Source organism: Hibiscus syriacus, unplaced genomic scaffold, assembly GCF_006381635.1.
Source record: "Hibiscus syriacus cultivar Baekdansim isolate YM2019G1 unplaced genomic scaffold, ASM638163v2 tig00110602_pilon, whole genome shotgun sequence".
Classification (NCBI taxonomy): domain Eukaryota; kingdom Viridiplantae; phylum Streptophyta; class Magnoliopsida; order Malvales; family Malvaceae; genus Hibiscus; species Hibiscus syriacus.
In genome coordinates, this window is record NW_024062798.1 from 924,619 (window position 1) to 937,537 (window position 12,919).

The 12,919-nt window shown below is 35.2% G+C and overlaps 3 protein-coding genes across 3 annotated transcripts; 1 reads left to right on the top strand and 2 right to left on the bottom strand.

Annotated features, from left to right (window-relative positions):
• The first annotated feature begins 1,489 nt into the window (after positions 1–1,489).
• On the top strand, positions 1,490–3,135 carry LOC120135154 (phospho-2-dehydro-3-deoxyheptonate aldolase 2, chloroplastic-like). Its single transcript, XM_039151485.1, has 5 exons — positions 1,490–1,624; positions 1,708–1,985; positions 2,094–2,169; positions 2,411–2,653; positions 2,757–3,135. Exons 1-5 carry the CDS (start codon positions 1,490–1,492, stop codon positions 3,027–3,029), a joined length of 1,005 nt encoding a protein of 334 aa, XP_039007416.1. The 3' UTR covers positions 3,030–3,135.
• Positions 3,136–3,713: 578 nt separating this feature from the next.
• LOC120135155 (vesicle-associated protein 2-1-like) lies at positions 3,714–5,315 on the bottom strand. Its single transcript, XM_039151486.1, has 7 exons — positions 5,220–5,315; positions 4,945–5,015; positions 4,784–4,865; positions 4,590–4,705; positions 4,383–4,514; positions 4,007–4,075; positions 3,714–3,839 (listed from the first exon to the last, which is right to left on the bottom strand). The coding sequence occupies exons 1-7, from the start codon at positions 5,278–5,280 to the stop codon at positions 3,714–3,716; spliced, it is 657 nt and encodes a 218-aa protein (XP_039007417.1). The 5' UTR covers positions 5,281–5,315.
• Positions 5,316–8,312: 2,997 nt separating this feature from the next.
• Positions 8,313–11,521, bottom strand: LOC120135022 (RGG repeats nuclear RNA binding protein A-like). The gene is made up of 7 exons (XM_039151390.1): positions 11,132–11,521; positions 10,286–10,568; positions 10,145–10,210; positions 9,873–10,005; positions 9,247–9,405; positions 9,105–9,158; positions 8,313–8,645 (listed from the first exon to the last, which is right to left on the bottom strand). Exons 1-7 carry the CDS (start codon positions 11,313–11,315, stop codon positions 8,469–8,471), a joined length of 1,056 nt encoding a protein of 351 aa, XP_039007321.1. The 5' UTR covers positions 11,316–11,521; the 3' UTR covers positions 8,313–8,468.
• Between the last annotated feature and the right edge of the window lie 1,398 nt (positions 11,522–12,919).

Consider the following 12,919-nt stretch of genomic DNA (forward strand, 5'->3'; position numbering starts at 1 on the left):
TAGACAGAAAACGTAAGACCCGAATAAAATTAAAAAGAATAAACATGAAGAGAATGATACACAGAAGTCAACGATAGCAAGCTACGAGAAGGGATAAAGTCAAATGGTTTAAAACCTAAACTAAGGCAATAATAATCCGCTACCCTAGTTCTAAGCCTTCATTAATTCCAATGACAGAAACATATAAAAAGTATAAGTCATGGAAATTACGACAAATGCATAAAAAGAAGGCAGAAATGTTACACCCTATGGCTGTGACCTGCACTAATTGGCTACCCTGGTCTTAAGTCTCTATACTTTCCTATCAGAGGTCATGTCCTCAATAAGGGCTAAATCCTTCAAATCAGATCTCAAGCAGTATTCCCACTTCCGCCTAGGTCGTCCTCTCCTTCTGGAACTGTCGACTGTAATTAACTCTACCCTCCTAACCGCATCCAACGATTGTCGCCTAAGGACATGCCCAAACCACCGTAGTATTCTCTCCCTTAATTTTTCGGATACAGACACCACCCCCAAAGACATTCTAATAGCAGGATTTGGTATTATGTCCCACAGAGTCCTACCACATGCCCATCGAATGAATAACAAGCTCATTTCGACCCATCTAAAATTTTAATTAAAAATAAATTTTTAATTTATAAAAAAAATTGTTCTGTTAATTTTAATATTTAATGGTTTTATATTTTTTTATTAAGTTTATCTTTTACTATTCTATAAGAGTGAGTATTCGATCAAGTAGATTCGAATTAAAAAATTCTAAATTATTTGAGTTGACAAGTCTTATCTTATAACCCGAAATTGACTTGAGTTTTTTTTTCTAATTGTGTCGAATTTATAAAATTCGAGTCGAGTCATGTCGAATTTTCGAGTTTCTATTTAAATTTAATTACAAATATTTATAATATTATGATATTATTTGATTCCAATGTAAATAGTTTTTTTATAACCATATACAATACATATATATTTCTTCATATGTGATACACGTATATCATACAAAGTCGAGAGACTCGACTCAAACTTGAAAATCAATCTACTAATTACTAAAAATATTGAGTTATTCGAGTTACTATTTGAGTTATTTTTATTGTATTTTACAATTCGATTTTAACTTGAATTTTTTTCGAATCGAATTAAATTTATAAAATTACAACTGAAAATCAATTCGAGTCGAGTTTTGCTCTGCTTACCGTTTTATACACGAACAACCTAATATGTTTTAAATTGTTTACATTATAAGATTATTTACAATTCAAATTTTATATGATATAAACCATACAATATACACTATACGAAATAATATAATATAACATAAACTTATAGAGAATATCGGATTAGGGTCGGGCCTTGGATGTTACAATCCACACCCCACTCATATTTTAAAACAGGTTTAATCTTTTGTCCAATTCTATTTTTTGGGCCTAATATGTTCAACTTTAGGGTTTAATATCAACTTCGTTTCCTTGGGAGGGATGCCTTAAACAACAACATGCAGGTATCTGGGGAGACACACGTGGGACTAAACGGTTGCTCCACGTGTATAAATAAGCATCTGTCTGGAGACACTTTCAGAGTACTTTTGGGCTTTGTCCTCACTTTCGGTGCCCAAATACCCGTCATCGCCGTATGTTCTATTTAATCCCTCAAAATCCAAACTTTCTAAACCTAAATTAGACCCCTTTTTATCAAATTCTTACCTTGTGATAGGTTGGGAGAATGGCAGGGCAATTTGAAAAGCCAAGGTCAGACTCATTTGAGATAAAAGATGGAGTCAAATTACCCAGTTATCGAGGAGATAACATAAACGGCGATGCTTTTGACGAGAAATCTCGAGTCCCCGATCCTCAGAGACTGATAAGAGCTTATCTTCAATCTGTTGGAACTTTGAATCTCCTTAGAGCATTCGCCACAGGTGGATATGCATCCATGCAAAGGGTCTCCCAATGGAATCTCGATTTTGTTAGACACAGTGAACAAGGAGACAGTTGTGTTTAGCTTTGTGATTTTGGAACTGCATAGATTTGCAATGGAGATCATAGGCCTTGGATTTGTTGTTGTTGGATTTAAGAACATGGGTTTGGGTTTATAATTAGGTACATGGAGCTTGCGCAGAGAGTCGATGAAGCTCTCGGATTCATGGCTGCGGCTGGATTAACTATCGATGATTCTTGATTAATAAGGATGCATATCCCTGCATTAAAATAGTTGTACTTGTACACAGTTAGACCATCGATGATTCTTGATTGTTTTGAAGTTTGGGACTCATAGTGGTATCGAAATTTTCTCCGGACTGTTCATGAAGTTGTAGGTTCATGTTTTAGAAACAATCGGAGACGAGTCTTGATGTGGTTTTAGTTGTTACGTTTGAATAGTTCATTTTGATTGATAATATTTTCATACATCATATTAGGTCAGTGATAAGATGGACCCCAAGGAACTTGTAAAATTGTGCGGAATTCTGAACCCTCGGAACAAGCCTGGGAGACTGACGATAATCACAATGGGAGCCGATAACATGCGAATAAAGCTGCTGCATCTTATTAGAGCCGTACGCCAGGCCGGGCTCATTGTCACTTGGGTGAGCAATCCCATGCATGGAAACACAATCAAAGCTCCATGTGGCCTAAAAACACGTCCATTTGATGCAATCAGAGTAAGATCTCTCGAACTTAAGTTTCCGAGCAAAACTAGTCTTTTGTTAAACTGTAATGAAAGCCTAAATGTGATATCCTTTTGGTCGCTTTCACTTCCCTCAGTCCAAGTTGAGGGCATTCTTCAATGTTCATGAACAAGAAGGAAGCTATCCGGGAGGAGTTCATCTGGAGATGACGGGGCAGAACGTGACAGAGTGCATCGGAGGGTCAAATACCGTAACTTTTGACGACTTGAACTCTCGGTATCACACTCATTGCGACCCGAGGTTAAACGCATCGCAGTCGTTAGAGCTAGCCTTTGCCATATCGGAAAGGTTGAGGAGGAGAAGGCTCAAGTCTGCCAAGGAACTTCTGAGTGGGAACAAAGTTAATTAGTTATCTTGTGCTGTGTCCGAAAAGGAGAGGCTTTTGTAATAGAATAAATAACCCTCTCCTCTGGTGTCTGAACTGATCAAGTAGTCGCTGTTTTTGAGGTTTGCGTGACTTTTTATATGACCTGTCCTTGTTCCTTATTTTGCAAGACACAAGCGAAGCTCGTAAAATGGCTACCATAATAATAGTAGTATTTTTAGCTGTAGCAATGGACATGGTCTGTTCATTTTAAAATACTATTTATCAAAGTCCTTTACTATTAGCCAACCACGTTGGTTCAAGTAGTAAACAATTTGATATCGCTCAAGTAAGTTTCAAATTCGAGTCATTATATATAAAAAAAAAATCTCTGTCGAGAAATTTACCCACTAAAATTAGGCATGCAACATAAATTATTCTAAATTAGTCACCTGATACTATTATCTCACTTAACTATATCTAAAGACTAACATAAGTAAATCAAGAATCAAATTTAAAGATTTAATGTCACTTTTTATCCCTAATAAAAGTAAGACCAATTTTTATTATTTCTGATAAAATTTGAGAGATAAATTCAGGAATTAAGATAATTAATATTTTTAATAAATTTAAAGAAATAAGGTTTGATGAACACACATTCTCCATTTACAAAGAAAGTTGACAACATACTAGCTACCCTTGGTCTTCCATACCTAAAAAGAAAGGCATCTATTCATTGGACAAGTAAAGTTTCAACACGAACCCAACTATTATCCCTACCACTCCCACGACGCCTGCGAACACGATCGAGAATCCGGGATCGTTCCTCCGTTGTCTTCTCCTCTTCAGTAAACCCTGTTCCCGCAAAAAAAGAACCATCGGTTTACATATCGTTCGTTCCGTAATAAATCTGTATGAATAGAACATATATATGTATGTACATTCTCTAACAAGTGACCGGTTGATATTAGGTTTGATCTGGTTCAGAATAACCTAATTGTGGTGCCTTTATATTGACATACCAGTTCTTGTTGGAGATGCAGTGTTTGCCGGACCGCGGCGTCTCGTTCTTCTTTCAGGTGCTGCAAAGTCTGATTCAGGGAAGCAGGAAGGAAATTTAAGGAAAGAAATCGGATTCCTGGCTTGCATTTTTCGAGTTAGCTTCACCGGAAAATATAATTGAAGGCTAAACGGCAAACGTATGAAAATGAAGTAAAACTACTGCCAATAAAAGTAAACATAATGAATTGCAATCGCTAAGTGAAGATCATTGATCCCATAGTATGCCAGTCATAAACAAGACGTAGCATACAAGGAACCGAAAACATGTGTTCGTGTCACACAAGAAGATCGGAATTGTTTGCTCGTGGTAATCGGATCGTATCGGACAAAACTCACATAGTCCGAATTGGGGCTCTGATCCGGGAAGCTCTTGTATACTTCAACCCCTGAATTCCCTTGAGCAGAAGGAGATATATAGTGAACTTTAAGCTGGCACTCCCTTATATCCTTAGTACCATCCTTATTGAACTGGATTCAGAGGCAAATATGTCACATTCCGAAAAATCAAATACAAAAAGATTATTATTTGTTTCGCAATCTTACGGTATCGGTCGGTAAGTCATCGACATTGGTATTCGGGGGCACGATAGTACTCTGAAGCAGGAATTTGTCTTTGCATTGCATATCCGGCGGATACTCCCGTTGCGCTTGAAGAGTGACTGGTAATTGAGCAAGTCAATGAAATCAGTATCATACGTGACAACCATTACCGGAAAAGGTCAGGTTAGAAGTAGTACCTTGGATAAGACACGAGTCCATCGGTTGTACGATGCCGGTGTTCGGTCGGACGAAGTACTTCTTTGGTGAAGTCGTTTTAACCTAATGAACATGATAACAAGTTTGGCAACATATGATGAAGAACACACATAACATGATGTTCCTGTATATACATGTATACCTTAAATGCAACATGGTTCTCTGTGTTGTTCACCACCTTAAGATCACAAAAACTTGGCTTTTCAAGCTCAACTGAGAACACCAATCACAATAACAATAACTTAATGACATGGCCATAGAATTGAAGCATGATTTGTTTTTATCACGTGCATCCAAAGGGAAATCTATGCATGTTCATGCATGCATGTATACATACATCCAAACTCACATGTTTGTACATGCATGCAAGTGTGTGTGTGTGTATATATATAAGCTTACAACAGAGGTGGAACTTACTAACGAATTTGAGATCATTAGGATGAACAGAGATCAACTGATTACCCTCGGCAGCCGGCATGACTGAGCCACCACTTTCACCGCGGCCACCGGATATCCTTCTCTCTCTTTTAACACTCTGAATTAATAAATGATCCTACTCGAACCCTAACAAAAAAATTAGAAAATAAATATAATAAATCAAAAAGAGAGCCCTCGTCCGCCATAAAATCCTTAGAAATTTGATGTAATATTAATCAATGAATGAGGAACAAACATGTGGTGCAAAGTGCAAAGAGATCGGTCTAAATCTCAGGCTTCTTTCTTGGTTTCTCTGTTGGAAAAAAGAAGTCGCCACCAATGTCGGACTTCTAGGTCTGAATAATATATATATATATATATATCGACCTATCTGTACTGAAAACTCTTTTAGATTAATATATATCATTCTACTTATTCATTGATACTGATAAATATTTTATATTAATTTTATCAGATCCGTGAATAAGAGTTTAACTTTCATTTCAAAGACTTTGGATAAATGGATTTACTTGATAAAGATATTCAAATATACCATATTATATCGTTTAATGTAAGCTGAAATAATATAAAATTTTAACATAGTTTTCTCTTATTAGTGTGTCGTCGATCTTTTTTTTCTTTATGTTTTTATTGATCGACGACGACACTAACTTTAATGTTGACTTTCAGCCACTGGTATTCTCTATTCTTCTTTTATTTTTTTATACGTAACTTTATTTTCTTTTGATTTTTTTATCTTCAATAAATCTACTTATATGACATGTTTTCATATGTTTTTATGGCATGTTTTCTTCTTCTTTTTTGGCACATTTTCCGGTTATTTGGTTGTTGTTTTTATGCATTTTTAAGGGTTTATTTAGTAGAGAAAATAACTTCAGTGACCAAAAATGCCTTATAATATATGATTTTAACTAATTTTTTTGGATTTGCCAAAATGACCAACTAAATCACAATGCAATCGATAATTCGCAACGCGATCTCCGGTATCGCAAATCAGTTTCCAGATTCGCAATGCGAACTTCGACTATCGCATTGCGATTTACATATTCGCATTGCGATAGTCCAAGTTCGCATTGCGATTTATTCCAAATTTGTTGCGATAGTCCAAAATTGCAACGACGGTATTGCATTTGTTTCTTAAGAATTTTCTCTAAAAATAGTCCAAGTTCGCATTGCGATTTATTCCAAATTTGTTGCGATAGTCCAAAATTGCAACGACGGTATTGCATTTGTTTCTTAAGAATTTTCTCTAAAAAGATAGTATTCGCGCGGACGACCACGACCACGACCCGAGACGAGACGAGGCGAGACGGACGGCGGCGGCGCACGAGAGTCCCCCTTGTTCTCTATCACTCAACAAGGAAGTGGGAAAGCCAAGCCTTAAATACCATTCCCAATAATGTTTCCAATACTATGTGGGATTGAGCATTACCAACACTTGTTCCCAATACTATGTGGGATTGAGCCTTAAATAGTGATATTATTTTTGAATGTTTTGCTTAAAATTGCAATAATCGCGATTGATTGTAGATTGACTTTTAATTATGACATATTTAATCGTATAATACGAATGCAATTGGTTGCTGATTCAGTTGTTTTAAGGTGCATGATTGTTAATTGTTTCCTGAATAATCACATTGTATTGGAAACAAGTGTTGGTAATGCTCAATCCCACATAGTATTGGAAACACTATTGGGAATGGTATTTAAGGTTTGGCTTTCCTACTTCCTTGTTGAGTGATAGAGAACAAGGGGGACTCTCGCGCGCCGCCGCCGTCCGTCTCGAGTGTGGTCGTGGTCGTGGTCGTGGTAATACGTGTCTTCAACACGTCCGCGCAAATACTATCTTTTTAGAGAAAAATCTTAAGAAATAAATGCGAACTTGGACAATTTGCATTGCGAATCTGGAAACTGATTTGCGATGCCGGAGATCGCGTTGCGAATTATCGATCGCATTGCGATTTAGTTGGTCATTTTGGCAAATTCAAAAAATGTTGGTTAAAATCGTATATTATAAGACAATGCATTTTTGGTCACTGAGGTTATTTTCTCGTTTGTTGGTGGTCAGTAACTTGATCATCTTTTGTTGTTAGTTTATCGATGCTATCAGATTTGTCTGTATCTATCTTTGTTCAATATTTTTGGTTAAGTTTTTAATCTTTCCTTGTCTAGCCTCCTTATGTGATCTTAAATTACGAGTTTTTATTTCAATTATTATAAGAAATTGTTCTAATTATATACTCAATTTACAGTTATAATTATAAATCTTTGTAATTTAAAAAATTCTTATTTAAATAAATAATAATAATAAATAATTTTTCTAAAAAATTACTTTTCAGTTATACACAATTAGATTGTTTGATTATTAGTTTGAGATGATTACCTATAATTATTAATTTTTTTTTAATCATTTAACATTGAACGTACACATATCCTTAACTAATCAAATCCAAAACATTTTCATTCAAGGATAACCGCTAAAATCGTTCTATAGATTCAAATAAATATTGAAACACTTGATTTTAATGTGTACTTGCATGAATTCTTAACTTTAACCCTTTTTTATGCTTAATGCAAAATAAATACTCCAAGCGTATTAAAAAATAATTTTTAACTAAAAATAAATACCTAATATTTTCTCCATTATATTTTATTTTGTAAAATTATCATTTTGCAATTTTTTAACAAACACCTAAAAGTACAACGAAAAAAACATTATACAACCATTTTTAACAAAAAGTTCTTTAAATATCAAAAGTTAATTTTGAATATAATTTATATTAAGCTTTTCATTTAAGATAGTTTTAGTGAGCTCGAGATAAATAGGTATGACATGTAACACAATTAACAAAGCTTCCCTTCAGCAAACATTTTCATCTTAGAAAATGAAACTACATTTAAAGCCAGGAGAAAACCAGAATCGTCAGTAAACAGAGATCTAAAAGGATAACATGAATGCCTTGTCTCAAACTCGAACAAAGACCCACCAGACCATCTTAACCTAAATCGAATCAAAATTGACACTACTACTCAGTCAAAATGAACCTTTGTTCCGACTTTAACCAAAAATAGTAAAACAAAAACAAGGTATGCATGTCAGAGAATGGGCAAATTGTCTAAATTTACACTCGAAAACAGTACAAGTTTGTAGCTCCTGACTATGGAATAGATCACAATGAATTCCCAGACACGCGGAAACCCATTGTGTAGTATGCATTTTCTGGGGACTCACTTGCCACCCAATGAAGGGAAGTGCCCAGGGTCTTCGATTGAGGGAGCTGACACATTGCTTGTTGTATTGCCTCCATACCCTCCTCTGGGGCCACGGCCACGGCCTCGACCACGCCCCTGTCCATAGTACCTCTCACCTTCAGCTGGCTTCAGGAACTCATTGATGCTGACAGACTACACCAAAACAACATCCAGACAGTACGTGAAATACATCATCAGCACTAATAATAGTGATTAAGGCAGAAAACTTGATGCAAACTTCACTTATTCATCAAGTACTGCAAAAGCTTCAAAATTCATATAATTATGCAATTGCATCACTATAAGAGAGTATTAACTGGATTATGCACATATGATTTTGTAGATTTATTTTTCATGTTGCTTAGTAAACATTATGCCGTTAACCAGGCATGCATGCCGTCAATCAGTTACCATTAATGCCTAAATTAGTTTAGGCTAATGGTTAATTGCATTGTCAAAAGTAATATAAACCATGACAAGGGAACAGCCAATTAATCACTATTAGAAAGGGATGATAGCATCCTAAGAAAGATAAATGCCAAATTCTATGCTATCAACTCACATCTATATATGAAAGCAGTTAACCAACAATAACATGTGACAAAAATATACCTTTTTGGTTTTCTCTTCTTTATCAGCATCTTTGCGCTTGTCCTTTTCAGAACCCTAAAAACCAAAAGCTAAGTCAATATGCCACTATAAATTAAATATTTGAAACCATACAAACCAAAAGAAGTAAGCTAAGAAATCCTGCCAGTTTGATAAAGATTTCGTCATTGCTCTTCTTATTTGAAAGTTGTTGCATGGACTCAAACTCTTTGGTATCAACTTTCCTTTCTTCAGTCGTCTTGAGGGCAAGCAGAGCCTTCCTCTTCTCCTCAAGAACCTTCCCATATTCTTCCAAGGTCATCTCCTATAACACAGAAAGAACGACAACAATAACATCAACCAAGGATTACTAAACCAGGCAACTAAGCTGATTATTTGATTAACCAAAATTTGATTCTGTCAAACAAAGTGCAAGCATGGCCAGTATTACAATTCAAAATCTTTGAAGATGTATTTTACCCAACATTTCAGAAACAAGATACTTTCATCTAACAAATATTACCTAGATTTAATTACAGTTCAACCACAAATGTGCTATGCACTTTGAAAGGATTAGAATTACTAATAGAAGTAATGTTACTAGAAACATTGCCCTTATTTAAAAAAGGTTTTAAAAGACTAACACAGTTCAGGTAAGATATCCCAATACATGCTATTCCCTAATCACTAATTAAACAAGTACCACAACTGGGAAAACACAGCAAATAATTTTGTTAACCCCTACCCGTATCTCTAGAAAATGAATGATCAACTGTGAAAAAGAAAAACTACCTTATTTTCAGACTCCTTCTCCTCGGTTTCATTTGCAGCATTCTCCTTGCTGGCATCTGCAGCATCCTCCACTTCAGGCTGCTTCTCAGTGCCAATATTCTTTACATCCTCGGGGACATTTTCTTCATTCTCACTTATTTTAGGGCAAAATAGCAGGATATATAAGCAGAAAAGCTTGCATAACATAAAGTTTGTGTATAGAGCATAATAAAATAAAGAACTTTGTCGGGAAAAAAATTATGTATGTTAACAGATTGGCAAAAAGATCTCACAGAGCAACTTCATCAGTAGGACTACCCCAATTACCACGTCCAGCACCATCACGTTTGAACTCATTCCTGTTGACAGATAAATAATGTGGTGAATATTTTAAACAAAATAATCAAAATTGAAAAAAACACAACAATACTAACCCACGTCCAGTCCCACTACGGCGATCATACACCCTGCGAGAACGTTCTCCCTCTCCAGATTCTCCATCATTAAACCCACCACGGCGACCGCCACGGAAGGAACCTCGAGGGCCACCATAGCCACCACGCCTTTCAGTTTGCTTCCTTTCTTCTCCCTCTTCAGAAGGTCTGTACCCTCCTGAAAATGCATTGGAATCGCGATTGAACCCTCTGCCACCAAATCCACGCCCACGTCCACCACCACGGCCTCCTCCACGTCCAGGCTCAGTCCTTGCCTCTCTCACTGCATAATGCAAACATTAGAAAAAAGGATGCAAAGATAAATGAGTAGCACACCACACTTCAAGATGCTTGTCAACGGACCAACAAAAGGTAAATGAAGCCTAAGGCAGAGCTAAGCAAAAGAACCATATCATCCATGATGAACCGCATAATGCACTTCAACATAAAGTTTAAACCTCACAAAAGATATGATTGATATTGATACAAACAATTATTGCAAGACAGACTGAATCAAAAGAGTTCACTAATATGTTAATTTTGCCTCATTCTCAATATCAAAACGCATACAACTTAACCAATCGACTTTATCAAAGAATTTTTTCTAACAGATAAGCTCTGTTGACAAATAAGAAGATTCAGAAATGACTTTGGTTTAACTTCAAATTTCATTCAAAAAAACGTACATACATCAACCCAACAACAAATCACAACAAAGATAATCCACCAAAATACTGATTCAACACATTAAATCAAAACCCAACAATCTAATTCATTTCTTCGCATTGCATTCAAAACAGAGCATGCAATCAAACGGATTTGTGGGGAAAAAGAAGCAAAAGATACCAGCTTGAGCGGGAGGAGGTGGCTTGGTGGGGAGCTTAGCAGGCTTAGCCGGCTGAGCTTGAGCCGGCGCTGAACCAGGAGCTTTCTTAGGCTTTTCAAGCTTCTGCTGCTCAGCAGCCGCAATAACCAAACTTGGGTCTTCCGTATCATCATCCAAGAGATCGAACGGGTTCTGGGTTGCCATTGGTTAAGTCAAAGAAAATGATACTGAAAATTCTTTAGCCTTTGCTTTTTAAAGTTAAGAAAATGAAATAGCAACCAAGACAGCGCTATTGTATGATTAAAGCCATAGAAGAGAATATAAATGAGAAAAATGGAGAAAAAAAAGATCTGAGATTGGGGTTTGGGAGGTAAGAAAACTGAGATAATCGAATGGATCGCAAAACCCTAGCCAATGCGGCAGATAAATGAGACTGAGGCTAAACCTAATCTTAAAAACCATGTCGGTTTGTTACTCTGCGGGCGCGTTCATTTTAAGACTTGTGCATTTTGATTCATTATAGAGACAAGGCGACATAGATTTCTTCAATAAATAACAAGTTGAGAAAAGGATTTTTCTTTTCTTTTTGGTCTAGGAGAGAAGGAAATTAATATATATAAATATTAACAACTAACTTCATTATTTTTATGGGGAGAAAAGAGTTTCATGGTATATTATTTTCATATTGGATGCTGTTATTTTAATATTTCTTGTGAAACTCGTCAATTTGAGGTAAAGAGTAACATTACAAATTCAAAATTTGAATTTAAATTATATAAGAAAATTGAACTCGTTACCTTTAGTTTAAAAAATTGTTTACATCGAGATGACAAGTTACATTTAATTATTTTTTTTCAAAATGTGATACATTTTGTTCAATAGAGCAACAAACTACGAACATTACAATAGACCGTGAAAAATGCGCATTAAAAAGAAAAAAACAACAAACTTAATATATTACTTTAAGGAAGTAAATAGGACTAACCTTACGGACACTATAAACATTAAATAAAATCATAAACATAGCAGTAGACTTGTCAGAAGTTTTATTAAGTTCTTCAATTCTCCATTTTTTTTATCGTTGTTCACATACAAATTAGAATCATATTTATGGGTCTCCATCATCTATGTATGTGAACAACAATAATGATATGTTAATGATTTTAGTTAATGTTTACGGTGTTTGTAAAGTTAGTCATATTTACGTTCGTAAGAATTAGTATTAAGTTTGTTGTTTTTATCTTTTTAATGTGAATTTCTTATGGTTCAATGTAATGTTCATAGTTTGTTGCTCTATCAAACAAAATCTATCACATTTTGAAGATAAATAAATAAATGTAACTAGTCTCTCGAGGTGACGAGTTCAAATGTTTTTTTATATAATTTAAATTTTTATTCAAATTCTTAAAAAATTAATTTTTTTTAATAGAAACTTAAGAGAAATATTAAAATAACGTGCGTCCGATACAAAAATAATATATCATGAAACTCGTTACCTCGAGCTGACGAGTTCTCCTGTACCATAGAAAATATCGTAAATTCCAAAATAAAATCTGAAGTGTCCTATTGGGCCAAATAATTTGGCCGCCTGTTGTATTAGGCCAAAAAAACTCTATAAAACAAGGCCTTGGGATCATTACAATTAAATAATTTTTTTCCATTTGGGCCTAAAATTTAATGATCCAATAGTGTTTTGATATTGATATCATACTTGTGCATATCGCCCAATCCAATAAATGTATGGTGTATTTATCATTGGCAAAAGTTTTGGGATAATGTATAAAAAAAATTTGATTACCCAAACAATG